At 52.2% G+C, this 25,248-nt stretch overlaps 1 protein-coding gene across 5 annotated transcripts in view; it reads left to right on the forward strand.

Annotated features, from left to right (window-relative positions):
• Nucleotides 1-25,248, forward strand: part of atg2b (autophagy related 2B) — a 152,977-nt gene that overhangs the window by 83,432 nt on the left and 44,297 nt on the right. For 4 of the 5 annotated variants that reach the window (XR_015080165.1, XM_086002549.1, XM_086002552.1 and 1 more), the window contains exons 22-29: nt 1,246-1,451; nt 3,159-3,239; nt 10,541-10,647; nt 11,306-11,398; nt 11,491-11,561; nt 17,317-17,393; nt 17,484-17,654; nt 22,229-22,379. Coding sequence is in view for 4 of the 5 variants with exons in the window: in XM_086002549.1 (XP_085858675.1) it covers nt 1,246-1,451; nt 3,159-3,239; nt 10,541-10,647; nt 11,306-11,398; nt 11,491-11,561; nt 17,317-17,393; nt 17,484-17,654; nt 22,229-22,379 (957 nt within the window). In the remaining variant the exon portion in view is untranslated. The remainder of the gene's footprint in view (nt 1-1,245; nt 1,452-3,158; nt 3,240-10,540; nt 10,648-11,305; nt 11,399-11,490; nt 11,562-17,316; nt 17,394-17,483; nt 17,655-22,228; nt 22,380-25,248) is intronic. The other variant, XM_086002553.1, reaches the window with a different exon arrangement.

Consider the following 25,248-nt stretch of genomic DNA (forward strand, 5'->3'; position numbering starts at 1 on the left):
GGGGTACGGGTCCCCTCCTCTCCTGAAGGTGCTGACTCTCAGTGGGGTACGGGTCCCCTCCTCTCCTGAAGGTGCTGACTCTCACTGGGGTACGGATCACCTCCTCTCCTGAAGGTGCTGACTCTCACTGGGGTACGGGTCCCCTCCTCTCCTGAAGGTGCTGACTCTCACTGGGGTACGGGTCCCCTCCTCTTCTGAAGGTGCTGACTCTCACTGGGGTACGGGTCCCCTCCTCTCCTGAAGGTGCTGACTCTCACTGGGGTACGGGTCCCCTCCTCTCCTGAAGGTGCTGACTCTCACTGGGGTACGGGTCCCCTCCTCTCCTGAAGGTGCTGACTCTCACTGGGGTACGGGTCCCCTCCTCTCCTGAAGGTGCTGACTCTCACTGGGGTATGGGTCCCCTCCTCTCCTGAAGGTGCTGACTCTCACTGGGGTACGGGTCCCCTCCTCTCCTGAAGGTGCTGACTCTCACTGGAGTACAGGTCCCCTCCTCTCCTGAAGGTGCTGACTCTCACTGGGGTACGGGTCCCCTCCTCTCCTGAAGGTGCTGACTCTCACTGGGGTACGGGTCCCCTCCTCTCCTGAAGGTGCTGACTCTCAGTGGGGTACGGGTCCCCTCCTCTCCTGAAGGTGCTGACTCTCACTGGGGTACGGGTCCCCTCCTCTCCTGAAGGTGCTGACTCTCACTGGGGTACGGGTCCCCTCCTCTCCTGAAGGTGCTGACTCTCACTGGGGTAGGGAGCAACAGCACTCTACTGCCTTGCTCAAGTGGCCATTCTTAATGGGTGAGCCTCGACACCCTCCACCCCAGGACCACGGTTAACTTGGCACAGTCCAGGGATCAATCCTGGGAAGCCCTGGTGTGGATGATTCAGGACCACTTGGGCGGTGCACGTAGCAACTGAGCCAGAAGTGTTGCAAGATCCTACAGTGTTAGTCCAAAAAGAGCAGGGAGCTCTCCTGGTGTAACATTCCTCCCTCGACCAACACCACCATCAAATAGACCAACTGCTCATCGTCTCGCGGCAATGTGCTGGACATTTCTGGCACAGAATGGCTAGTGTTAGTCAGCATTAAAATCAGTTCACTACAGAAATGCTTTGAGATATTCCAACGTGATAAGCCTGTATGTAAATGAAGGGACTCGTAACCACGCCGAAAAGTTACCCATGCGGGCTGATTATTATGGTATTGTTAAGCACAAAGTCTAGCTCTGGTTTTCTCAGCCTGTCCTCTCCTTTGCAGGAGTGGTCGAGGATGTGTGCGCCCCCGGCGATGTGAAACTCCCCAGCAAGTCTTGGCCTCTATGGCTCGAACCCACCATCTACCAGTCTGAGGAGGGTGCTTTGACCAAGCAGGCTGCTGCTTCAGTGGGAGTTGGTACGGAGAGTCCAAACATGCTCTCCATCGCAGTAAAAGTCCACCACAACAAGAGTGAGAGCAACATGAAGGTAACTTCCCCCAAACCTTCTCTGGCACCCAAATAGGCGTCGCTCACACACGTTCCCTCCCGTTTTGAGGGCATGACACCTTCTTGTTTCTTTGACGTTGCAGTGACTTTGTAGTCATAGGTGGGCAAGCCGTGGGAAGCTCAGCAGTGCTCTGTGCTGGTGTATCAAGTACCTTTGGCGGGGGGGGGGGGGGCGTGGGAGGTGGTCCTACGCCTTGTATGTTGCCATGTTATATCGGTGGGATTGGGTGGGTGGGGTGCGTCCCTGCAGGGGAGAAAGCATGCGCTTCATGTTGGACAAGCAGGAACTCTCCCTACGAGGGTGTCTCTACAGTTTGGTTTGGAGATGGTGACGGGATTCTGTGCATGTCTGAAACCTGTCTGAAATGCCTTATTCTTTTTCCGGATATATTTTGCTCTTTGGTAAAACATTATGGCCTAGAAATTGGGTTGGGGCGCAAAAGTCGGCGGAGCGCAGGATTTAGCGCAGCGATCGGAGTGATACCGATCGCCAGAAATTCAGTTTCAGTGCCCCTCGAGGGAGACGGGGCGAGGCTCCAGGCGCTCCGCGTCCCTCTTGGGGCGCTGAAACTGATTATCACAGCGCAATGTGCCGCAGCGCCACACGCTGCGGCACGGCACGCTGCATTACTGCAGGCACAGTGGGAGGTGCCTGCAACAGCGCGATCCCCGATCGCGAGTGCTGGCAAATGAGCCCGGCACCAAGGAGAAGTGCCGGGCTCTCGGGAAACAGCCGGCAATGCCGCGGGGGGTGGGGGGTGGGGTTAGTAGGCCGGGGACGGAGGTGCTGGCAGGCGGCCGCCGAACAAGCGGCCGCCCCGCACCTCCACCTTAACTTGTGCCGCTGCCGGCACAGTAAGGCCCCGTGAACTGGGCGCGGGTAGTGAGCGGCGCAACTGCGGCGTTCGCTACCAAATATCGCGAACGGGGCACGAATGGGGCGCTGCACACACCGATGACGTCATCGGTGGAGGCGCAGCGCAAATGACTAACGCCACCATTAGCGCCCCTGCTGAATATCGCCGGAGACGCAGCCAGTGGTGCTACAGCCACTGACTGCCTCTTTAGGCGCTAACAGGTGGCGCTACTCACCCCAATTTCTCCCCCTATTTTTCAATTTTATACAGAGCGTCATTACAAACCGGCCGCAGTTTAGTAAAAGAGCAAAAATACAAGCCTACAAGATCTCTGCGCGTCTCCAATTCTGGCCTCTTGTGCGTCCCCCGCTCCCTTCGCCCCACCATTGGCGGCCATGCCTTCAGCTGTCTAGGCTCTGGGATTCCCTCCCTAAACCTCTCCACCTCCTAAAGCTACTCCTTAAAACCCATCACTTTGGCCATGCTTTTGGTCACATCTCCAACTGTCCCCTTTGACTCAGTGTCAGTTTTTGTCACCTAACATGGGTGTGTGTCTTCGGTGGTTATGAAAGCGATATGACTTCCTGCGTGCACAAAAGCCCGAAACCAACCAGGGGCTGCATACACCTTAATTCATCTGACAGCTTGTGTTGTTTTATACAGTGCCCTCTCCACATAACTACATTTCCTGTGACGCGCCTTGGGATGTTTTATTACGTTAAAGATGCCATACAAGTGCAAGTTGTTGTTGTAGAAGGAGAATGAGGTAAACTTTTAAGTGGACAGTTTTCTGTAAATGTTGATGTATTTTCCTCTCCCTCTTGTTTTAGGAGATCCTGGTGGCTGTTGGGCTGCGTGGGGCCACCCTACAGCACCGCAACGTGCCCCCGGGGCGGAGCTGGCATGAGCAGGTTATTACTTATAAAATGTATATACTTATAAAGGTTACAATAAAACATCTTGTTATTTACAGGGAGGCACCCGGGAGTGTGTCAGTATTTACAGGTGGTCCCCGGGAGTGCGTCAGTATTTACAGGGGGTCCCCAGGAGTGTGTCCTCGCCTTATCTGAGGAAGGGTGTTCTTGTCATGGAGAGAGTGCAACGAAGATTCACCAGACTGATACCTGGGATGGCAGGAATGACGTATGAGGAGAGATTGGGTCGATTGGGCTTTTCCTCGCTGGAGTTTAGAAGAATGAGAGGGGATCTCATTGAAATGTATAAAATTCTAGACAGACTAGATGCAGGAAGGATGTTCCCGATGGCGGGGGAGTCCAGAACCAGGGGCCACAGTCTAAGGATAAGGGGTCAGCCATTTAGGACTGAGATGAGGAAGAATTTCTTCACCCAGAGAGTGGTGAACCTATGGAATTCTCTGCCACACAGGGCAGTTGAGGTCAATTCATTAAATATATTCAAGAAGGAGTTGGATATATTTCTTGAGGCTAAAGGGATATGGGGAGAAAGCAGGGACAGGGCACTGAATTTGGATGATCAGCCATGATCTCATTAAATGGCAGAGCAGGCTCAAGGGGCCGAATGGCCTACTCCTGCTCCTATCTTCTATGTTTCTATGGCCTAGGAATTCGGTTGTTTGCGTCAGCGGTTAGCGCCTAAAGAGACCGAGAATTGGGGCGTAACCTAATGTTGGGGCGGGCGCAATGAAGATTGCGACAACTCCCATATTGACTATACATTTAACGCCTGCGCTAAGTGTTTGCGCGCGCCCGCGAGCGCAAGCAGATCATGACGTCATTTCATTGTGCAACGCCTTTTAGGGGCGCCTGAGCGGATATTGGGTGGCGCCCAGAGCCTTTACGCCTAGCGCTATTAGTGACAGTTCAAAGGAGCGTTAGCAGGCCCTTCTCGGAGTCGGGGGGCGCTATTTAAAGGGGACAGCTCTAGTACAGAAGCTTCAGCCACTTGGCCTGTTCATTGCGATCGTTGGTGGAGAGAGTTGGTGAGCTACTGTGGAGCAGAGTTTTTGGAATTTAGCATTAGAGTACTTGGGACCCTCAAACCTGTCCGGAGCAGTTGGAGAACTAGACCTAACAGCCTTTTGACCAACTGGCATCGGAATGGGAGATGCTTTGGAGGGCGACGGCCTCATGGCCGAACACTATGAAGGGGCAGAGAGACGGCGGGAGAGAGGGCCGGGATTGGCCAGAAGGAGGAGGGGCAATGGAGGTTGGCCAATCCGAGGGTATGCTGCGAGGGTCTTTAGGCAGCAGGTGTCATACCTTGACATGTCGGAGGAGCAGTGTGTGCGAAGGCTCCAATTCGGGATGGACGTTGTTACTGAGCTGTGCCACCTGCTTGCTGAGGATCTGCAGCCGCGTCTACGGTGCATGACCTCTCTGTCGGTGGCCGCTAAACTGACTGTTGGCCTCAATTTTTATGGCAATGGATCCTTTCAGTGAGCCATTGGGGACATCGCGAATATCTCTCAGGTTGCAGTCCACTGCTGCATCTGGCAAGTTACAGCTGCCCTTTATAGGCGAAGGCGTCAATTCATCACCTTCCCTCTGACCCTGGAGAAGCAGGCGGAGGAGGAGGAGGAGGAGGAGCATGCGGACGAGGAGGAGGAGGAGGAAGATGGAAGGGCTCCTGAAAGTGGAAGGGCCATCCGTCACAGGCTCATGAGGACTCGTATCGAGGCCCCTCTGGCTGAATGATGAGTGTCTTAACTGCTGCGCACTTTGGATGTTTGAAAGCCTCTGAAGGCCAGCATCACTGTAATTAGTCACGTACACCATAGCACATTTAAACTTCTCTTTATTGTCACAAAAGTCTTTCATTACAGCAAAACAACGTCATGTCAACAGAAACCATAACTAACAAAATAACAGTTAACTATTCGGCAAAGCCGCAAAACTAAACAAACTATTTCCAACAATTCCAACAGGTGAGGGTCTCCTTGATTTAGGCCAAAGAAACGTCTCAGCACCTCCCTCTACTGCTGGCCCCTTGATGGAGAACGACTTCTCTTTCGCGCTCGGCCCCTTCCCTCTCTGCTGCTCCTACGTAATTGAACCCCAGTGGCGGGGTGAAGGCTGGGGGACGCCTGCTGACTGTCTGGAAGCGCAGAAGCCCCTGAGGGACGGCCTGGCCGACCTCTGGGCTTGGAGGGTGCGGACGCAGGATGCCTGATCTGAGCATGGCTGGAAGCAGTGTGCCCTGAAGGTGGTGGCAGCTGCACTGCAGACGTGCCAGCGCTGGCATGTGGAATGGTCACCTGCCGAGAGAGGACACCTGCACCATTGTCGGACGACACAGTGGCTCTCTGAGGGGACCGGCTCGGCTCATCCGCCACAATCGCATGCTCCACTGATTCCTGGCCTTGTATGGGACTGGAAGGGCCCGGGGTGATCCTAGCTGATGCAGATAGGGTGGCTGCAGTGAGAGTTCGCGTTGCCTCAATCTGGGTGTGGACGAGGCCGGCAAGTGACTGCGTGGCAGCAGTGAGGACCTGTGTGGCAGGTGCCAGTGCTTCGGAGAAGCCCTGGACAGTTCTTTCCATTGCTTCGGACAAGGCCAGTGCCGACCGCTCCACTGCCTCAGACAAGCCCTGGACAGACCTTTCCAGGGATTGTCCGAAGCCCTGAACAGTCCTTTCCATAGCGGCCTCGAAGCCCTGGACAGTCCTCTCCATTGTTGGGCCAAAGCCCTCGACAGACCTCTCCATTGTTGCCCCGAAGCCCTGGACAGTCCTCTCCATTGTTGGCCCAAAGCCCTGGACAGTCCTCTCCATTGTTGGCCCGAAGCCCTGGACAGTCCTCTCCATTGTTGGTCCGAAGCCCTGGAGAGTCCTGTCCATTGTTGCCCCGAAGCCCTGGAGAGTCCTGTCCATTGTTGCCCCGAAGCCCTGGAGAGTCCTCTCCATTGTTGCCCCGAAGTCCAACACACTCTTTGCCAGTGAATCTATTGACTGAGGCATCCTCCCCACTGCAGCCATCAGCTCAGTGTGCCTGAGCCGGGCCTGGGTGCTCATTTCAGCCCGGCGACGCACCTCCTCTGCACTCTGTGCAGCAGTCATCACTACCTGCCTTGCCCTCCGGGGAGACGGTGGCCGAACTTGCCTACCCCCCCTTGCGTTGCTGCGTGCCGCTTGTTCCGGCAACTGCCTGATCCTCAGAGCACCCCCCCCCCCTCCCCTCCAGGGAACTACTATCCCCAGTCTGTACATGTGTATGCTCCCCTGAGATTGGAACGGATGGTCCGACTTCCTCCTGATCCTCGCCTCCGGAGGCACTGGCACTGGCAGCTTCAGGGCGTGGAGCCCCAGTTGGTGATGCATCATCTGAAAGCAGGGAGGTGGAAGAGTGGCTTTAGCAAAAGGACAGGTTGGCGGAAATGCATGGCAGATTGCGGCAAGGCTCTGACATGGCTGCACACTGAGGAAGCATGCTGGCGGGGGGGACCAAGTGGAAGGAGACAGCTGCAAAAGGTGAGAGCCTTACCCTCGCTGTCGAGAATGCGGTCGGCAGCTGCAGTGGTAACAGGACCAGACAGACGTCCTCCAAGAATCTGGTGCACTCTCTCCTCGAGATCCGTGAGAGTGACCACTTGTGGAGGTCCGCCACCGGTTCGACGCTGCTCCCTCCGCATCGTCGCCAGCTTGGACTGCAGGGGAAAGAAGGGGAAGTTCTGTAACATGATGCCCTGAGTGATCATCTCATGCCCCCCATGGTGCAAGAGCCCTTACATGATGCCTTGAGAGATCATCTCATGCCCCCCATGGTGCAAGAGCCCTTACATGTGGCCTTGAGAGATCATCTCATGCCCCCCATGTTGCAACAGCCCTTACATGATGCCTTGAGAGATCATCTCATGCCCCCCATGTTGCAACAGCCCTTACATGCTGCCTTGAGAGATCATCTCATGCCCCCCATGGTGCAAGAGCCCTTACATGTGGCCTTGAGTGAAATGTCCATGTGTGTGCCCAGAAAGGGCCATGGGTGCTTGCTGACTGATGGCCATTGGGGCATCATGGCAACAGGGTCCTCGAAGTTAGGTGCAGATGGAGGGAATCAGAAGTTTGCATAACCAACACTCACCCTAACGACCCGAGTGAGGTCATTGAATTTCTTCCTGCACTGAACAGGGGTCCTGGTCGCCATGCTGTTGGAGTTGACCCTCTGAGAAACCTCCCTCCAAGATCGCCGGTAAGCCTTTTGATTCGGCCTCTTGCCATTGTCAGGATACAGAACATCTCGACGGCTGAAGCACTCTGCTCTCTGTCTCACCTTCTCCATCCTCACCAAGTTTATTGTGCCAGAGAAGGGCGAGCGCCGATTCTGAGGCCTACAGGGCGTTGAGTGTAGCAGCTCAGGCTGACTGACCCACCCCTTTAAGAGCCGGCCGGCGCCTGGAAGTCTCGTGGTTTCCGGTAATTGAGATCACCTGCGCTGCGCCCGTCCACGCCGATATTGGGTAGCGCCTGAACTTTTGCGCCTTAGGAGCCCCGTGCAACGTCTGAGTTCGCGCCTCAATCCCCTTTGGGGGCGATGCAACCCAATATCTCGCCAGGCAGCGATAAGTTTCGTCTGGCTATAAACTTTGCGCAGCGCCAGTTCTAACGCCTCAAGCGGGGCTATACCCAATTTCTAGGCCTATGTGTGTCAGTATTTACAGGGCTTCCCCGGGAGTGTGTCAGTATTTACAGGGGGTCCCTGGGAGTGTGTCAGTATTTACAGGGGTCCCTGGGAGTGTGTCAGTATTTACAGGGGGTCCCCGGGAGTGTGTCAGTATTTACAGGGGGTTCCCCGGGAGTGTGTCAGTATTTACAGGGAGGCCCCCGGCGGGGGGGGTGGTGGGGTGTCAGTATTTACAGGGGTTCCCCGGGGGTGTGTCAGTATTTACAGGGGGTCCCCGGGAGTGTGTCGGTATTTACAGGGGGTCCCCGGGAGTGTGTCGGTATTTACAGGGGGTCCCCGGGAGTGTGTCGGTATTTACAGGGGGTCCCCGGGAGTGTGTCGGTATTTACAGGGGGCCCCTGGGAGTGTGTCAGTATTTACAGGGGGCCCCCGGGAGTGTGTCAGTATTTACAGGGGTTCCCCGGGAGTGTGTCAGTATTTACAGGGGGTCCCCGAGAGTGTGTCAGTATTTACAGGGGGTCCCCGGGAGTATGTCAGTATAGAAACTTAGAAAAATAGGAGCAGCAATAGGCCATTCGGCCCTTCGAGCCTGATCTGCCATACAATATGATCATGGCTGATCCTCCATCTCAATGCCATATTCCCCCTCTCTCCCCATACCCCTTGATGCCTTTTGTGTCTAGAAATCTATCTACTTCTTAAATATATTCAGTGACTTGGCCTCCACAGCCTTCTGTGGTAGAGAATTCCACAGGTTTACCACCCTCTGAGTGAAGAAATTTCTCCTCATCCCTGTATCCTGAGACTGTGACCCCTCGTTCTAGACCCCCCCCCCCCCCCAGCCAGGGGAAACATCCTCCCTGCATCCAGTCTGTCTAGCCCTGTCAGAATTTTATACGTTTCAGTGAGATCCCCTCTCATTCTTCTAAACTCTAGTGAATACAGGCCTAGTCGACTCAATCTCTCCTCATACGACAGTCCTGCCATCCCAGGAATCAGTCTGGTGAACCTTCGCTGCACTCCCTCTATGGCAAGTATATCCTTTCTTAGGTAAGGAGACCAAAACTGCACACAGTACTCCAGGTGTGGTCTCACCAAGGCCCTGTATAACTGTAGTAAGACATCCTTGCTCCTGTACTCAAATCCTCTTGCAATGAAGGCCAACATACCATTTGCCTTCCTAACTGCTTGCTGCACCTGCATGTTTGCTTTCAGTGACTGGTGTACAAGGACACCCAGGTCCCTTTGTACATCAGCATTTCCCAATCTATCACCATTTAAATAATACTCTGCCTTTCTGTTTTTCCTACCGAAGTGGATAACTTCACATTTATCCACATTTTACTGCATCTGCCATGTATTTGCCCACTCACTCAACTTGTCTAAATTGCCTTGAAGCCTCTTTGCACCCTCCTCACAACTCACAATCCCACCTAGTTTTGTGTTGTCAGCAAACTTGGAAATATTACATTTGGTTCCCTCATCCAAATCATTGATCTATATTGTGAACAGCTGGGGCCCAAGCACTGATCCCTGCGGTACCCCACTAGTCACCGCCTGCCACCCCGAAAGAGACTCACTTATTCCTACTCTCTGTTTCCTGTCTGTTAACCAATTTTCAATCCATGCCAGTATATTACCCCCGATCCCATGTGCTTTAATTTTGCACACTAACCTCTTATGTGGGACTTTATCAAAGGCCTTCTGAAAATCCAAATACACCACATCCACTGGTTCTCCCTTATCTATTCTACCAGTTACATCCTCAAAAAAACTCCTGTAGGTTTGTCAAACATGATTTCCCTTTCATAAATCCATGTTGACGTTGTCTAATCCCGTTGATATTTTCTAAGTGTCCTGTTATCGCATCCTGTATAATATTAACACAAAGGAACCCAGCAGTGTGGCAGTATTTACAGGGGGTCTCTGTGAGTGTGTCTGTATTTACAGGAGATTCCCGGGAGTCTCAGTATGTATAGGAGGGCCTGGCAGTGTGTCCATATTTACAGGGGGTTCCCGGGAGTGTGTCGGTATTTGCAGAGGATCCTGGGATTGTATCAGTATTTGCAGAGAGCTGTGAATGCTCAGTCATTGAGTATATTCAAGGCAGAGATCTATAGATTTTTGGATACTGGGGGAACCAAGGGATATGGGGATAGTGCGGGAAGGTGGAGTTGAGGTAGAAGATCAGCCATGATCTTACTGAATGACGGAGCAGGCTCGAAGGGCCGTGTGGCCTACTCCTGCTACTATGTCTTGCGTTCGTAGCTTGCTCTCCGATAAACTGCCCCTGGCCTCCACTCAGCACTTCCTAGAGCGGGGAACCCAAGATCGGGAACTCGGGAGAGCCTGGGATTGAACTGGCCTCTCACTGATGCTGTAGTTCTCAGCACCTCAACCATTAGGACACTCCCATAGCTCATGTACCTAATTGGTCGAGATCTCTCTAAAGCATTTTATCTTGTATGTGAGGAGAGGCTGCATGGCCAACATTTATAAGAATATAGATTTGGCATTGTGCTACTAAATTAGTGTTGTGGTTGTGCTAGATTTGCGTTGGGTTCAGAGCCTGTTTCAAGGACCTCTATTGGATTCATTGCTCTCTCTCCCCGCAGATCCTGGATTTCCTGAATATTGCTGATGAGCCTGTGTTGGGTTACGCTCACCCAGCGAATGCAACCACCTTCCACCTGCACCTCTGGAGCTGTGCCCTGGACTACAGGTGAACAACTCCTCAGCATGTCTCACCATTTATTTTGTTGAATGTACTCTTCAAGGTGATGTATAGTGTAACGCAGAGTAAAACCTCTACACTATCCTGTCAAACACTCCCAGGGCAGGTACAGCACGGGTTAGATACAGAGTAAAGCTCCCTCTATGCTTCTGCACAGCCCGTAATAAATCTGATACCCGTCTAATTTCCTTTTGATTAATTAATTCTGTCAATATTCACTGCACCTGTTGGCAGGTCCTGGCGGTCGTCTGTACGGAGTTGGAGTTGAAACGCTTGCTAAGAAAGAGTGAGGAGGAATTTAGTCAGCGGTGCCACTGAAGGAACGGCCTAGGCAAGGGCTCTGCCAGGTTTCTTATTCAGGGAGTGGTAGATGGAACTGGGGTATGTCTGGCTCAGACTTTCAGGTTGGATGTTCTTTTTGGAATTGGCCCAGTTGAAGTGTCGAATGCGGGACACGACTGAGATTTAAAGGGTGGGAGTGAAGATAAGGTAGTTGATGCTAAGTGGGGGTTTCGAAAGTCTTCCGATTGTAAGAGCATGAAAGGCTGATGAGGAGTTCTGCAGTTTTCAAGTCCTGGGAAAGATTGAGTTGGAGTAGGAGACGCTGATGACCCCAGTAATGTGTGTGACTATGTCTGTGTTCCAGGCCGCTATATTTACCAGTTCGGGCACTAGTGACCGTTGAAACCTTCACAATATCCAGTAACATTGTACTGGACAAATACTGCTCCACACTCAGGTATTGACTGACCCCTTTCACTCAGATTGCATATTGACTACCTGTTGCCACCAACTAACTACTTGTAATAAACACTATCTTTCATCTTCCAGAATTATTATCGATGATGCCGCGCTGTATTTGTCTGAAAAATGTAATCCAACCGCGGTGAACTTAAAGAAAGGTGAGGTCTTTGTTTATATGTCTAGCATTAAAGGAGGGGGTGTTCCTCGGGGTTGGGGTACTAAAGGGGAGTGTCCCCAGGGTTGGGGTACTCATTGAAACATATAAGATTCTGAGGGGGATTGACAGGGTAGATGCTGAGAGGCTGTTTCCCCCTGGCTGGAGTGTCTAGAACTAGGGGGCATTGTCTCAGGATCAGGGGTCGGACATTTAAGACTGAGATGAGGAGGAATTTCTTCACTCAGAGGGTTGTGAATCTTTGGAATTCTCTGCCCCAGAGGGCCGTGGATGCTGAATCATTGAGTATATTCAAGGCTGAGATCGATAGATTTTTGGACTCTAGGGGGATCAAGGGATATGGGGATCGGGCAGGAAAGTGTTGAGGTCAAAGATCAGCCATGATCTTATTGAATGGCGGAGCGGGCTCGCAGGGACCGTATGGCCGACTCCTGCTCCTAATTCTTATGTTCATAAAGTGGGGTGTCCCCGGGGTTGGGGTACTAAAGTGGGGTGTCCCCGGGGTTGGGGTACTAAAGGGGGGTGTCCCCGGGGTTGGGGTACTAAAGGGGGGGTGTCCCCGGGGTTGGGGTACTAAAGGGGGGTGTCCCCAGGGTTGGGGTACTAAAGGGGGGTGTCCCCAGGGTTGGGGTACTAAAGGGGGGTGTCCCCAGGGTTGGGGTACTAAAGGGGGGTGTCCCCGGGGTTGGGGTACTAAAGGGGGGGTGTCCCCAGGGTTGGGATACTAAAGGGGGGTGTCCCCAGGGTTGGGGTACTAAAGGGGGGTGTCCCCAGGGTTGGGGTACTAAAGGGGGTTGTCCCCAGGGTTGGGGTACCAAAGGGGGTTGTCCCCAGGGTTGGGGTACTAAAGGGGGTTGTCCCCAGGGTTGGGGTACTAAAGGGGGGTGTCCCCAGGGTTGGGGTACTAAAGGGGGGTGTCCCCAGGGTTGGGGTACTAAAGGGGGTTGTCCCCAGGGTTGGGGTACCAAAGGGGGTTGTCCCCAGGGTTGGGGTACTAAAGGGGGTTGTCCCCAGGGTTGGGGTACTAAAGGGGGGGTGTCCCCAGGGTTGGGATACTAAAGGGGGGTGTCCCCAGGGTTGGGGTACTAAAGGGGGGTGTCCCCAGGGTTGGGGTACTAAAGGGGGTTGTCCCCAGGGTTGGGGTACCAAAGGGGGTTGTCCCCGGGGTTGGGGTACCAAAGGGGGGTGTCCCCAGGGTTGGGGTACTAAAGGGGGGTGTCCCCAGGGTTGGGGTACTAAAGGGGGGTGTCCCCAGGGTTGGGGTACTAAAGGGGGGTGTCCCCAGGGTTGGGGTACTAAAGGGGGGTGTCCCCGGGGTTGGGGTACTAAAGGGGGGTGTCCCCAGGGTTGGGGTACTAAAGGGGGGTGTCCCCAGGGTTGGGATACTAAAGGGGGGTGTCCCCAGGGTTGGGGTACTAAAGGGGGGTGTCCCCAGTGTTGGGGTACTAAAGGGGGGTGTCCCCAGGGTTGGGGTACTAAAGGGGGGGTGTCCCCGGGGTTGGGGTACTAAAGGGGGGTGTCCCCAGGGTTGGGGTACTAAAGGGGGTTGTCCCCAGGGTTGGGGTACCAAAGGGGGTTGTCCCCAGGGTTGGGGTACTAAAGGGGGGGTGTCCCCAGGGTTGGGATACTAAAGGGGGGTGTCCCCAGGGTTGGGGTACTAAAGGGGGGTGTCCCCAGGGTTGGGGTACTAAAGGGGGGTGTCCCCGGGGTTGGGGTACCAAAGGGGGGTGTCCCCAGGGTTGGGGTACTAAAGGGGGGTGTCCCCAGGGTTGGGGTACTAAAGGGGGGTGTCCCCAGGGTTGGGGTACTAAAGGGGGTTGTCCCCGGGGTTGGGGTACCAAAGGGGGTTGTCCCCGGGGTTGGGGTACCAAAGGGGGGTGTCCCCGGGGTTGGGGTACCAAAGGGGGGTGTCCCCGGGGTTGGGGTACCAAAGGGGGTTGTCCCCAGGGTTGGGGTACTAAAGGGGGGGTGTCCCCGGGGTTGGGGTACTAAAGGGGGTTGTCCCCAGGGTTGGGATACTAAAGGGGGGTGTCCCCAGGGTTGGGGTACTAAAGGGGGGTGTCCCCAGGGTTGGGGTACTAAAGGGGGTTGTCCCCAGGGTTGGGGTACTAAAGGGGGGGTGTCCCCGGGGTTGGGGTACTAAAGGGGGTTGTCCCCAGGGTTGGGATACTAAAGGGGGGTGTCCCCAGGGTTGGGGTACCAAAGGGGGGTGTCCCCAGGGTTGGGATACTAAAGGGGGTTGTCCCCAGGGTTGGGGTACTAAAGGGGGTTGTCCCCAGGGTTGGGGTACTAAAGGGGGTTGTCCCCAGGGTTGGGGTACCAAAGGGGGGTGTCCCCGGGGTTGGGGTACCAAAGGGGGTTGTCCCCAGGGTTGGGGTACCAAAGGGGGGTGTCCCCAGGGTTGGGGTACCAAAGGGGGGTGTCCCCAGGGTTGGGGTACCAAAGGGGGGTGTCCCCGGGGTTGGGGTACTAAAGGGGGTTGTCCTCGGGGTTGGGGTACTAAAGGGGGGTGTCCCCAGGGTTGGGGTACTAAAGGGGGGTGTCCCCGGGGTTGGGGTACTAAAGGGGGGTGTCCCCAGGGGTTGGGGTACTAAAGGGGGGTGTCCCCAGGGGTTGGGGTACTAAAGGGGGGTGTCCCCAGGGGTTGGGGTACTAAAGGGGGGTGTCCCCAGGGTTCGGGTACCAAAGGGGGGTGTCCCCGGGGTTGGGGTACTAAAGGGGGGTGTCCCCGGGGTTGGGGTACAAAAGGGTGTCTCCAGGGTTGGGGTACTAAAGTGGGGTGTCCCCTAGAGGCTGAGGCTGGGGAATTAATAATGGGAAACAGGGAAATGGTGGAGACTTTGAACAAATATTTTGTATCGGATTCACGGTAGAAGACACTAAAAGTATCCCAACAATGGATAATCAGGGGGCTATTGGGGTGGGGGGGGGAATTTAAAACAATCACTATCACTAGAGAGAAAGTACTCGGCAAACTAATGGGACTAAAGGTAGACAAGTCCCCTGGACCCGATGACCTTAAAGAGTCTTAGAAGAGGTGGCTGCAGAAATAGTGGATGCATTGGTTGTAATCTACCAAAATTCCCTGGATTCTGGCGAGGTCCAAGCGGACTGGAAAACTGCAAATGTAACGCCCCTATTTAAGAAAGGAGGGAGACAGAAAGCAGGGAACTATCGACCAGTTAGCCTAACATCTGTCATTGGGAAAATGCTGGAGTCCATCATTGAGGAAGTGGTAGCAGGACATTTAGAAAATCATAATATAGTCAAGCAGAGTCGGCATGGTTTTATGAAAGGGAAATCATGCTTGACAAATTTGCTGGAGTTCTTTGAGGATGTAACGAGCAGGGTGGATAAAGGGGAACCAGTAGATGTCATGTATTTGGATTTCCAGAAGGCATTCGATAAGGTGCCACATAAAAGGTTACTGCACAAGATAAGAGCTCACAGGGTTGGGGGTAATATATTAGCATGGACAGAGGATTGGCTAACTAACAGAAAACAGAGAGTCAGGATAAATGGGTCATTTTCAGGTTGGCAAACTGTAACTAGTAGATCAGGGATCAGTGCTGGGGCCTCAACTATTTACAATCTACATTAATGACTTGGATGAAGGGCCCGAGTGTAATGTAGCTAAATTTGCTGATACAAAGATAGGTGGGAAAGCAAGTTGTGTGGAGGATGCAAAGAATCTCCAAAGGGATATAGATAGGCTAAGTGAGTGGGCAAAAATCTGGCAGATGGAGTTTAATATGGGAAAATGCAAGGTTATCCACTTTGGTAGGAAAAATAAAAAAGCAAATTATTATTTAAGTGGGGAGAGATTACAAAATGCTGCGGTACAGAGGGATCTGGGGGGCCTTGTACATAAATCACAAAAAGTTAGCATGCAGGTACAGCAAGTAATTAGGAAGGCAAATGGAGTGTTGGCCTTTATTGCAAAGGGAATGGAGTATAAAAGTAGGGAAGTCCTGTTACAGCTGTACAGGGCGTTGGTGAGACCACACCTGGAGTACTGCGGACAGTTTTGGTCTCCTTATTTAAGGAAGGATATATTTGCATTGGAGGCAGTTCAGAGAAGGTTCACGAGGTTAATTCCTGAGATGAAGGGGTTGTCTTATGAAGAAAGGTTGAGCAGGTTGGGCCTATACTCATTGGAGTTTAGAAGAATGAGAGGTGATCTTATTGAAACATAAGATTCTGAAGGGGCTCGACAGGGTAGATGCAGAGAGGATGTTTCCCCTCGTGGGGGAATCTAGAACTAGGGGGCATAATTTCAGAATAAGGGGGCACCCTTTTAAATCGGAAATGAGGAGGAATTTCTTCTCTGAGGGTCGTGAATCTTTGGAATTCTCTTCCCCAGAGAGCTGTGGAGGCTGGGTCATTGAATATATTTAAGGTGGAGAGAGACAGATTTTTGAACGATAAGGGAGTCGAGGGCTATGGGGAGCGGGCAGGGAAGTGGAGTTGAGGCCAAGATCAGATCAGCCATGATCTTATTGAATGGCGGAGCAGGCTCGAGGGGCCGAATGACCGACTCCTGCTCCTACATCTTATGTCCCCAGGGGTTGGGGTACTAAAGGGAGGTGTCCCCAGGGGTTGGGGTACTAAAGGGAGGTGTCCCCAGGGGTTGGGGTACTAAAGGGAGGTGTCCCCAGGGGTTGGGTGCCTGTAACCATGACATCAGTAAATTGCGGACTCAATCCCGCACTCCCAATCTCTGGCTCCCTGCCAAGTGGAGGCCAGGTGCAGGGGAGAGAATCTTCGTATAATAAAACTGCAAAATACTGCAGATGCTGGAAATCTGAAATAACAACAGAAAATGCTGGAAATACTCAGCAGGCCAGGCAGCATCCGTGGAGAGAGAAACAGAGTCGACGTTTCAGGTCTGGGACCCCAGGTTGCTTTTGTCTGTCCCTTATTGGCAGCTACAGGCCACTCCCGTGCCTGCTTGTGTGCTGTGCGAAGATATGGGGAATTGGGAAGAGTGAAATTATTGAAAGTAATCAACAGCCTGACAATTTCTCTCCACTCTTGAGTTTCTAAATATTTTTCTTTAAAAGAATAATGCTTTCCTGCTCTGTGTCGTGACCTCAGCTGTGGCAGTAATGGAGGCTGCAGTTGGTCTTACCAGCCCCTCGCTGAGTGGGTGGAACAAAATCGGCCAGGATTCCAGCTCCTGATCGGTAGTCAGTGATCCCTGCTGGAAAAAGTGACTGTTAGGTGAGGGCAGGATCAGGCTCAGTGGCCTGACCTCCCACAGTCAAATAGTCTGGCAAAACCCACTCTCTCTCGGCTCACAAATGAAGCATGGCCAGTAATTGGAGGGTAGTGGCTGCCTGTGGACCCGTACCCCAGTGAGAGTCAGCACCTTCAGGAGAGGAGGGGACCCGTACCCCAGTGAGAGTCAGCACCTTCAGGAGAGGAGGCGACCCGTACCCCAGTGAGAGTCAGCACCTTCAGGAGAGGAGGGGACCCGTACCCCAGTGAGAGTCAGCACCTTCAGGAGAGGAGGGGACCCATACCCCAGTGAGAGTCAGCACCTTCAGGAGAGGAGGGGACCCGTACCCCAGTGAGAGTCAGCACCTTCAGGAGAGGAGGGAACCTGTACCCCAGGAACTGTTTTCAGCTGTTTTTGATTTTTACGAGTTTTTGTTGGGGGAGTAAACAATCTGTGTGTAACTGAAAGAGGGAAAATCCATTCACCAGATTCACACAATGTTAACTATTTATTCCAGATTACGTGCGAGTCCTGGACATGGGAGTGCTGGAATTTCGAATAACTGCGTCGAAACCGAGTGCGGAGGGAGAGCGGGTGAGGGAGCTTTTATCCATGTCAATCTCACCGTCTCACATTGTATGTACTGATTGGGCCGTTCCATTGAACTTTGCTTCTCTTGTCCAGTTACAGCCTCGGTTTGAGCTGCGCTGCTCAAGTGATGTCATCCATATCCGGACGTGTTCCGACTCTTGTGCTGCCCTCATGAACCTCATCCAGTACGTGGCGAGTTACGGAGACCTGCACCCGCCCTGCAAATTCCAGGATACTCCTGGAGCAGCAGCTCAGAGGAGCCGGGTAATCCAAAAAAAAACATTCCCAACACTTGTGTTACATTTAATTCATACCCAGGATGTGGGCACCGCTGGCAAGGCTGGCACTGATCAGGCTCAGCTGTAGATTCCCCTGTGGTCGAGTAGCCCAGTGACACTCACTGTCTAGGCCTGTGGTACTCACTAACATTTCAGTCTCCCCGCTCCCGAACCCCTCTCACTCCTCCATTAAGACCCTCCTTGAAACCCACTTCCTCGACTCACCTTTGATCACCCTCGTAATCACTGCTTTGCTTAGTGTCTTCCTGCTTCTGATGGTGCTGTAATGTCAGCTGTGGCTCAGTGGGTAGCACTCTCGCCTCTGAGTCAGAAGGTCGTGGGTTCAAGCTCCACTCCAGAGACTTGAGCACAAAAATATAGGCTGACGCTCCCGGTGCAGTGCTGAGGGAGTGCTGCACTGTCGGAGGCGCCGTCTTTCGGATGAGACGTTAAACCGAGGCCCCGTCTGCTCCCTCAGGTGGACGGAAAAGATCCCATGGCACTATTTCGAAGAAGAGCAGGGGAGTTATCCCCGGTGCACTGGCCATTATTTATCCCCCAATCAACATCACTAAAACAGATTATCTGGTCATTATCACATTGCTGTTCGTGGGAGCTTGCTGTGCGAAAATTGGGTGTCGTGTTTCCCACATTACAGCAATGACTACACTTCAAAAGTACTTCATTGGCTGTAAAGCGCTTTGAGGCGTCCGGTGGTTGCGAAAGGCGCTATATAAATGCAAGTCTTTCTTTCTTTACTCTGCTGCCCGTGCCCTAACTCTCACAAAGTCTCGTTCACCCGTCACCCCTGCGCTCGCTGACCTACATTGGCTCGCGGTCCGGCAATGCCTCAGTTTTAAAATTCTAATCCTTGATTTCAAATCCCTCCGTGGCCGCGCCCCTCCCTATCTCTGTAATCTCCTCCAGCCCCATAACCCTTTGAGATATCTGTGATCCTCTAAATCAGGCCTCTTCAGCTGCCTAGGCCCTAATCTCTGGAATTCCACCTCTTTACCTCTCTCCTCCTTTAACACGCTCCTTAAAACCTGTCTCTTTGATCAAATCTTTTGGTCATCTGCCTTAATATCTCCTTATGTGACTCGGTGTCAAATTTTGATTGATAACACTCCTGTGAAGCACCTTGGGATGTTAAAAGCGCTATATAAATCCAAGTTGTTGTACCTGTAGGTGGTGCTATATGCACCACCGTATATGAGTACAACAGAGTCAGCCTTAACGTTACGTGATGACCCCAAGTGAATGTAAGGAACAAACTATCAATTCGCACCCCCCATTCCACTGCTGCGTAAGTGACCCTCCTCACTCCTGATGAGCAAAATTTCAACCCCTTCAGTTCCCCTCCACTCTGCTGTCTGTTGTTCCAATTCCATCCCAACCATTGGCTCCCAATCCTTTTCCCCGCTAATTCCTCCATTGGCTGCAGTTCCCCAACCCTACCTTTCTAGTAACACTCACTATTGCCCACCCACAGCACCCCAACTGGCTGTATTTTTCCTCCCCGATGGCTGGCTGTTCATGCCGCAATCCCACTATCCCTACTGATCTGAAATCCCTTTACTCATCATTTTCATCCGTCTTCATCCCTGCCTGCCTTCCTTCCCAACCTCCCCCGCCTTCCCAACCTCCCCCGTGTGCTGTGAGGAGGATGTTGTGAAACTCCAGTACGATTTGGACAGGTTGGGTGATTGGGCAGAAACATGGCAGATGCACTATAATGTGGATAAATGTGAGGTTATCCACTTTGGTGGCAAAAACAGGAAGGTAAGTTATTATTTGAATGGCAATAGATTGGGAGAAGGGGAAGTGCAAGGAGACCTGGGTGTTCTTGTGCACCAGTCGCTGAAGGTAAGCATGCAGGTGCAGCAGGTGGTGAAGAAGGCAAATGGTATGTTGGCCTTCGTAGCAAGAGGGTTCGAGTACAGGAACAAGGATGTCTTGCTGCAGTTGTACAGGGCCTTGGTGAGACCGCACCTCGAGTATTGTGTGCAGTTTTAGTCGCCTTATCTGAGGAAGGACGTTCTTGCCATGGAAGGAGTACAGCGAAGATTGACCAGGCTAATACCTGGGATGGCAGGAATGACGTACGAGGAGAGATCGGGTCGATTGGGCTTGTACTCACTGGAGTTTAGAAGATTGAGAGGTGATCTCATCGAAACCTATAAAATTCTGTCAGGCCTGGACAGACTAGATGTAGGAAGGATGTTTCCGATGGCCGGGGAGTCCAGAACTAGGGGTCATAGTCTAAGGATAAGGGGTAAGCCATTTAGGACTGAGATGAGGAGGAATTTCTTCACCCAGAGAGTGGTGAACCTGTGGAATTCTCTACCACAGAAGGCAGTGGAGGCCAATTCATTAAATATATTCAAGAAGGAGTTGGATATATTTCTTGAGGCTAAAGGGATCAAGGGATATGGGGAGAGGGCAGGGACAGGGTACTGAATTTGGATGATCAGCCATGATCTCATTGAATGGCGGAGCAGGCTCGAGGGGCCGAATGGCCTACTCCTCCTATCTTCTATGTTTCTAACCTCCCCCGCCTTCCCAACCTCCCCCGCCCGCCTTCCCAACCTCCCCCGCCCGCCTTCCCAACCTCCCTCAACCCCCCCACCCTCCCTCACTACCCCTCCCTCCCATCCTACTCTCCCTCCCCCTTTCAAATCCTCCCTCAGTTCCTGCCTTCTCTGCTCTCCCTGCTTTCCCTCACCCTTCCTTCGCCGCCCCTCCCCTCTCCCTTTCTCTCTCCGTCTTCCTTTCCATCCCCTCTTCCTTCAAGTTGTTTCCTTTATCACCCAACCCCAACCCTGCTAGACCAGAAAAATTCAAATTGGTCTTGCCTACCTCTGTGCAGATCAACAAGTATTCCAATTTTTTTCTTCATGTTGTCTTTCTTTCGCTCTCTTGCTCTCTCCTCCTCCTGAAGCTCAGTAGCTGTGACTGCAGGAGATTCACAATTATCCAGACAGTTTTCAGGGGTGCTGCTGGGACAGAGTTGTGCCAAGTGCTCAGCATTTCATACACATTAACAAAAATCAGCTTTTACCTGGAATTTATTTTATTCATTCATGGGATGTGGGCGTCGCTGGCAAGGCCAGCATTTATTGCCCATCCCTCCTTGCCCTGGAGAAGGTGGTGGTGAGCCACCGCTGCAGTCCGTGTGGTGAAGGTACTCCCACAGTGCTGTTAGGGAGGGAGTTCCAGGATTTTGACCCAGCGACGATGAAGGATCGGCGATATATTTCCCAGTCAGGATGGTGTGTGACTTGGTGGGAAACTTGGAGGTGGTGGTGTTCCCATGCGCCTGCTGCCCTTGCCCTTCTAGGTGGAAGAGGTGGCGGGTTTGGGAGAATGTACATCACAGAAACAGGCCATTCGGCCCAACAGGTCCGTGCCGGTGTTTATGCTCCACACGAGCCTCCTCCCACCCCTCTTCATCTCACCCCATCACCCTATCCTTCTATTCCTTTCCACCTCATGTACTTATCTAACTTCCCCTTAAATGCATCTTTGCTATTCGTTTTGACGACTCCCTGTGGTAGTGAGCTCCACATTCTCACCACTCTTTGAGTGAAGAAGTTTCTCCTGAATTCCCTATTGGATTTATTAGTGACTATCTTATACTTATGACCCCTAGTTCTGGACTCCCCCACAAGCGGAATCATCTTCTCTACCTCTACCCTGTCAAACCCCGTAATAATTTTGAAGACCTCCATCAGGTCACACCTCAGCCTTCTCTTTTCTAGAGAAAAGAGCCCCCGCCTGTTCCACAGGTACAACCCACAGATATACCGATGCCTGTGAGATGACCAGCAGCCTCGCCAGCTTCTGGAAATGACTGAACTTTAACCCTCTGGCTTCTGTGACCAGCAAGAAAGCATCCAATAAACAATTGATCATAAACAAAAATACTGTCACAGAAGTTCTAGAGAGCCGGGCGGGGGTGGCCGAGGGAGGGGATCACTAATCTAGGCAGACGAACAATAGATTGCCCTTTGGATAAGCTGCTGGGTGAGAGGAGGAGGGAGCGGGAGCGAGCGGTGCGGGGCTTGTGCTGATGAATGCATACCCCAGCATGGGAATGTACATGACTGGAGAAAACACTTGTCTATCTGTTGGTCCCCATGTCTAGGAAATATCGTGTCTCCAAGGAGAGTGGGGGGGAGAGGAAATAAACAAGATGGTTCCTGGAAGTGCGAGCTGGCCACTAAACATTGTGTCCCACTATCTCTCGCTCTCCGCTCCCAGGACTTGGGAACAGAGGAATTGCTAGACGAACAAACGCCAAGGTTCATCTAGTTTGCCTTCTACCATCCTAGTGGTCTCATGATACAACGATAATGGAGTTGGTGATTAATCCTAGCAATCAGTCTCTATCAATTAGTCTACAATAGACATGGAGGTGAGGAAAACCCCACCGTGCTGGAGAGCTTTGGGAACCATAGGTCCAAAGTCAGCTGTTCCTCCCCTAAGCATGCTGCACTCGCCACCTGTCATGTTGACTTCCTTGAGTGTTGCCCTGATGTAACCTTGTCTGCTTTTCAGGCCGGCTCAGGCGACAGCGCTCCTTGCAGAACCTCGGGCCTTGCTGAGGCCGAGCAGAAGCTCCTGCGGGACCTGATGATCGACGCCATGGAGGAGATGGACTTCCTGCCGTCTTCGCCTCCTGCCCCTCCAGCCTCGCAGCAGTCGAACGGTGAGTGAGGAAAGTGGAGAGGCCAAATGGAAAGCCGCCAGCGCTGGAGAATCTGTCATTATTAAAAAATAGCAAAGATTGGTGGAAATACACAGCATAAGTGGACGTGGATACCCTTCATCAGGGGAGGAGGGGGAGACACAAAAGCAAGGAAAGGGCAGGACAGAGGTCGAGGGTGTAGATATGTTAACTCATTTCACTAAGAGACAGGCACTGGATTTAGTAGCCTGTTATTAGATTTCTTTTAAACGCAGGGAAGACACGTTCTTTAAGATGCTCCTTAAAACCTACCTTTTTCACAAAGGAGAGGGGCGAAGCAGACACTGCTATCGGGGGGGAGGAGGGTGAAATATTAGATGAAATAAACATAGTGAGAGAGGAAGTATTAAGGGGTTTAGCAGCTTTAAAAGTGGATAAATCCCCAGGCCTGGATGAAATGTATCCCAGGCTGTTAAGCGAAGCAAAAGAGGAAATAGCAGAGACCCTGACCATCATTTTTCAATCCTCTCTGGCTTCAGGTGTGGTGCCGGAGGACTGGAGGACTGCTAATGTGGTACCCTTGTTTAAAAATGGAGAAAAGGATAGACCGAGTAATTGCAGGCCAGTCAGCCTAACCTCGGTGGTGGGAAAATTATTGGAAAGAATTCTGAAGGACAGGATAAATCTTCATTTAGAAAGACACGGATTAATCAAGGATAGTCAGCACGGATTTGTTAAGGGAAGGTCGTGTCTGACAAACTTGATTGAATTTTTTGAGGAGGTAACAAGGAGGGTAGATGAGGGTAGTGCGTGCGTTGTAGTGTATATGGACTTTAGCAAGACTTTTGATAAAGTTCCACATGGCAGACTGGTCACGAAGTTAAAAGCCCATGGGATCCAGGGCAAAGTGTCAAGTTGGATTCAAAACTGGCTCGGAGACAGGACGCAGAGGGTAATGGTTGATGGATGCTTTTGTGACTGGAAGGCTGTTTCCAGTGGGGTTCCGCAGGGCTCAGTACTAGGTCCCTTGCTTTTTGTGGTATATATCAACGATCTAGACTTGAATATAGGGGGTATGATTAAGAAGTTTGCAGATGATACTAAAATTGGCTGTGTGGCTGATGCTGAAGAAGGAAGCTGTAGACTGCAGGAAGATATCAATAAATTGGTCAGGTGGGCAGAACAGTGGCAAATGGAATTCAATCCGGAGAAGCGTGAGGTAATGCATTTGGGGAGAGCTAACAAGGAAAAGGAATACACATTAAATGGTAGGACACTGAGTAGTGTAGAGGAACAAAGGGACCTTGGAGAGCATGTCCACAGATCCCTGAAGGTAGCAGGACAGGTAGATAAGGTGGTTAAGAAGGCATACGGAATACTTGCCTTTATTAGCCATGTCATAGAATACAAGAGCAGGGGGGTTATGCTTCAACTGTATAAAACACTAGTTAGTCCTCAGCTAGAGTACTGCGTGCAGTTCTGGTCACCACATTACAGGAAAGATGTGATTGCACTAGAGAGGGTACAGAGGAGATTTACAAGGATGTTGCCGGGAGTAGAGAATCTTAGCTATGAGGAAAGACTGGATAGGCTGGGTCTGTTTTCCTTGGAACAGAGTAGCCTGAGGGGAGACCTTATTGAGGTGTATAAAATTATGAGGGGCATAGATAAAGTGGATAGAAAGGACCTATTTCGCTTAGCAGAGGGGTCAAAAACCAGGGGGCACAGATTTAAAGTAATCGGTGGAAGGTTTAGAGGGGATTTGAGGGGAAATTTCTTCACCCAGAGGGTTGTGGGGGTCTGGAACTCACTGCCTGAAAGGGTGGTAGAGGCAGGAACCCTAACCACATTTAAAAAGTACTTGGATGTACACTTGGGATGCTGTAACCTGCAGGGCTACGGACCAAGAGCTGGGAAGTGGGATTAGGCTGGAGAGCTCTTTGTTGGCCGGCGCGGACACGATGGGCCAAAATGGCCTCCTTCGGTGCTATAACTTTCTATGATTCTACCTCTTATCCCCTCCCTATCTCTAAGTTCCTCCAGCCCTGCAACCCTCCGAGATCTCTGCGCTCCTCCAATTCTGGCCTCTTGTGCATCCCCGATTTTCTTCGCTCCACCATTGGCGGCCGTGCCTTTTGTCTTGAAATACTTTTGTGCAACACCTTGGGATGTTTTACTACGTTAAAGGTGCTATATAAATACAAGTTGTTGTTGTTGTGCCTTCAGCTGCCAAGGCCTTAACCTCTGAAATTCCCTCCCTAAACCTCTCTACCTCTCCTCCTTTTAAGACACTCCTTAAAACCTACCTTTTGACCAAGCCTTTGGTCACCTGTCCTAATAGTGCCTTCATTGGCTCGGTGTCAGTTTTTTGTCCAATTACGTTCCTGTGAAGCGCTTTGGGACGTTTTACTACTTCCGTGGCTAACTGAAGAAGTTAGGGATAGTATTAGATTAAAAGAATTGGCTTATCATCATCTTCTTCGGCAGTCCCTCAGAACCGGGGATGACTTGCTTCTCAGGTGACTGATGAGTCCAATGCGGGACCTACAGTCTCTGTCACAGGTGGGGTAGACGGTGCGGGTGGGTGGGGTGCTTGGGTTGACGTGCACTGCTTGCGCTTGGCTTCCGCTTGCTCCCAGTGAAGAGACTCGAGGTGTTCGGCGCCTTCCCGGATGCTTCTCCTCCACTTTGTGCGGTCTTGGGCCAGGGATTCCCAAGTGTTGGTGGGGATGTTGCACTTTTTCAAGGAAGCTTTGAGAGTGTCCTTGAAGCGTTTCCTCTGCCCACCTGGGGCTCTCGCTGTGTCGGAGCTCCGAGTAGAGCGCTTGTTTTGGGAGTCTCGTATCGGACATGCGGACGATGTGACCTGTCCATCGGAACTGATCGAGCG

Source organism: Somniosus microcephalus, chromosome 12 (genome assembly GCF_052327205.1).
Source record: "Somniosus microcephalus isolate GS21.2 chromosome 12, FLI_Smic_1.0, whole genome shotgun sequence".
NCBI lineage: Eukaryota > Metazoa > Chordata > Chondrichthyes > Squaliformes > Somniosidae > Somniosus > Somniosus microcephalus.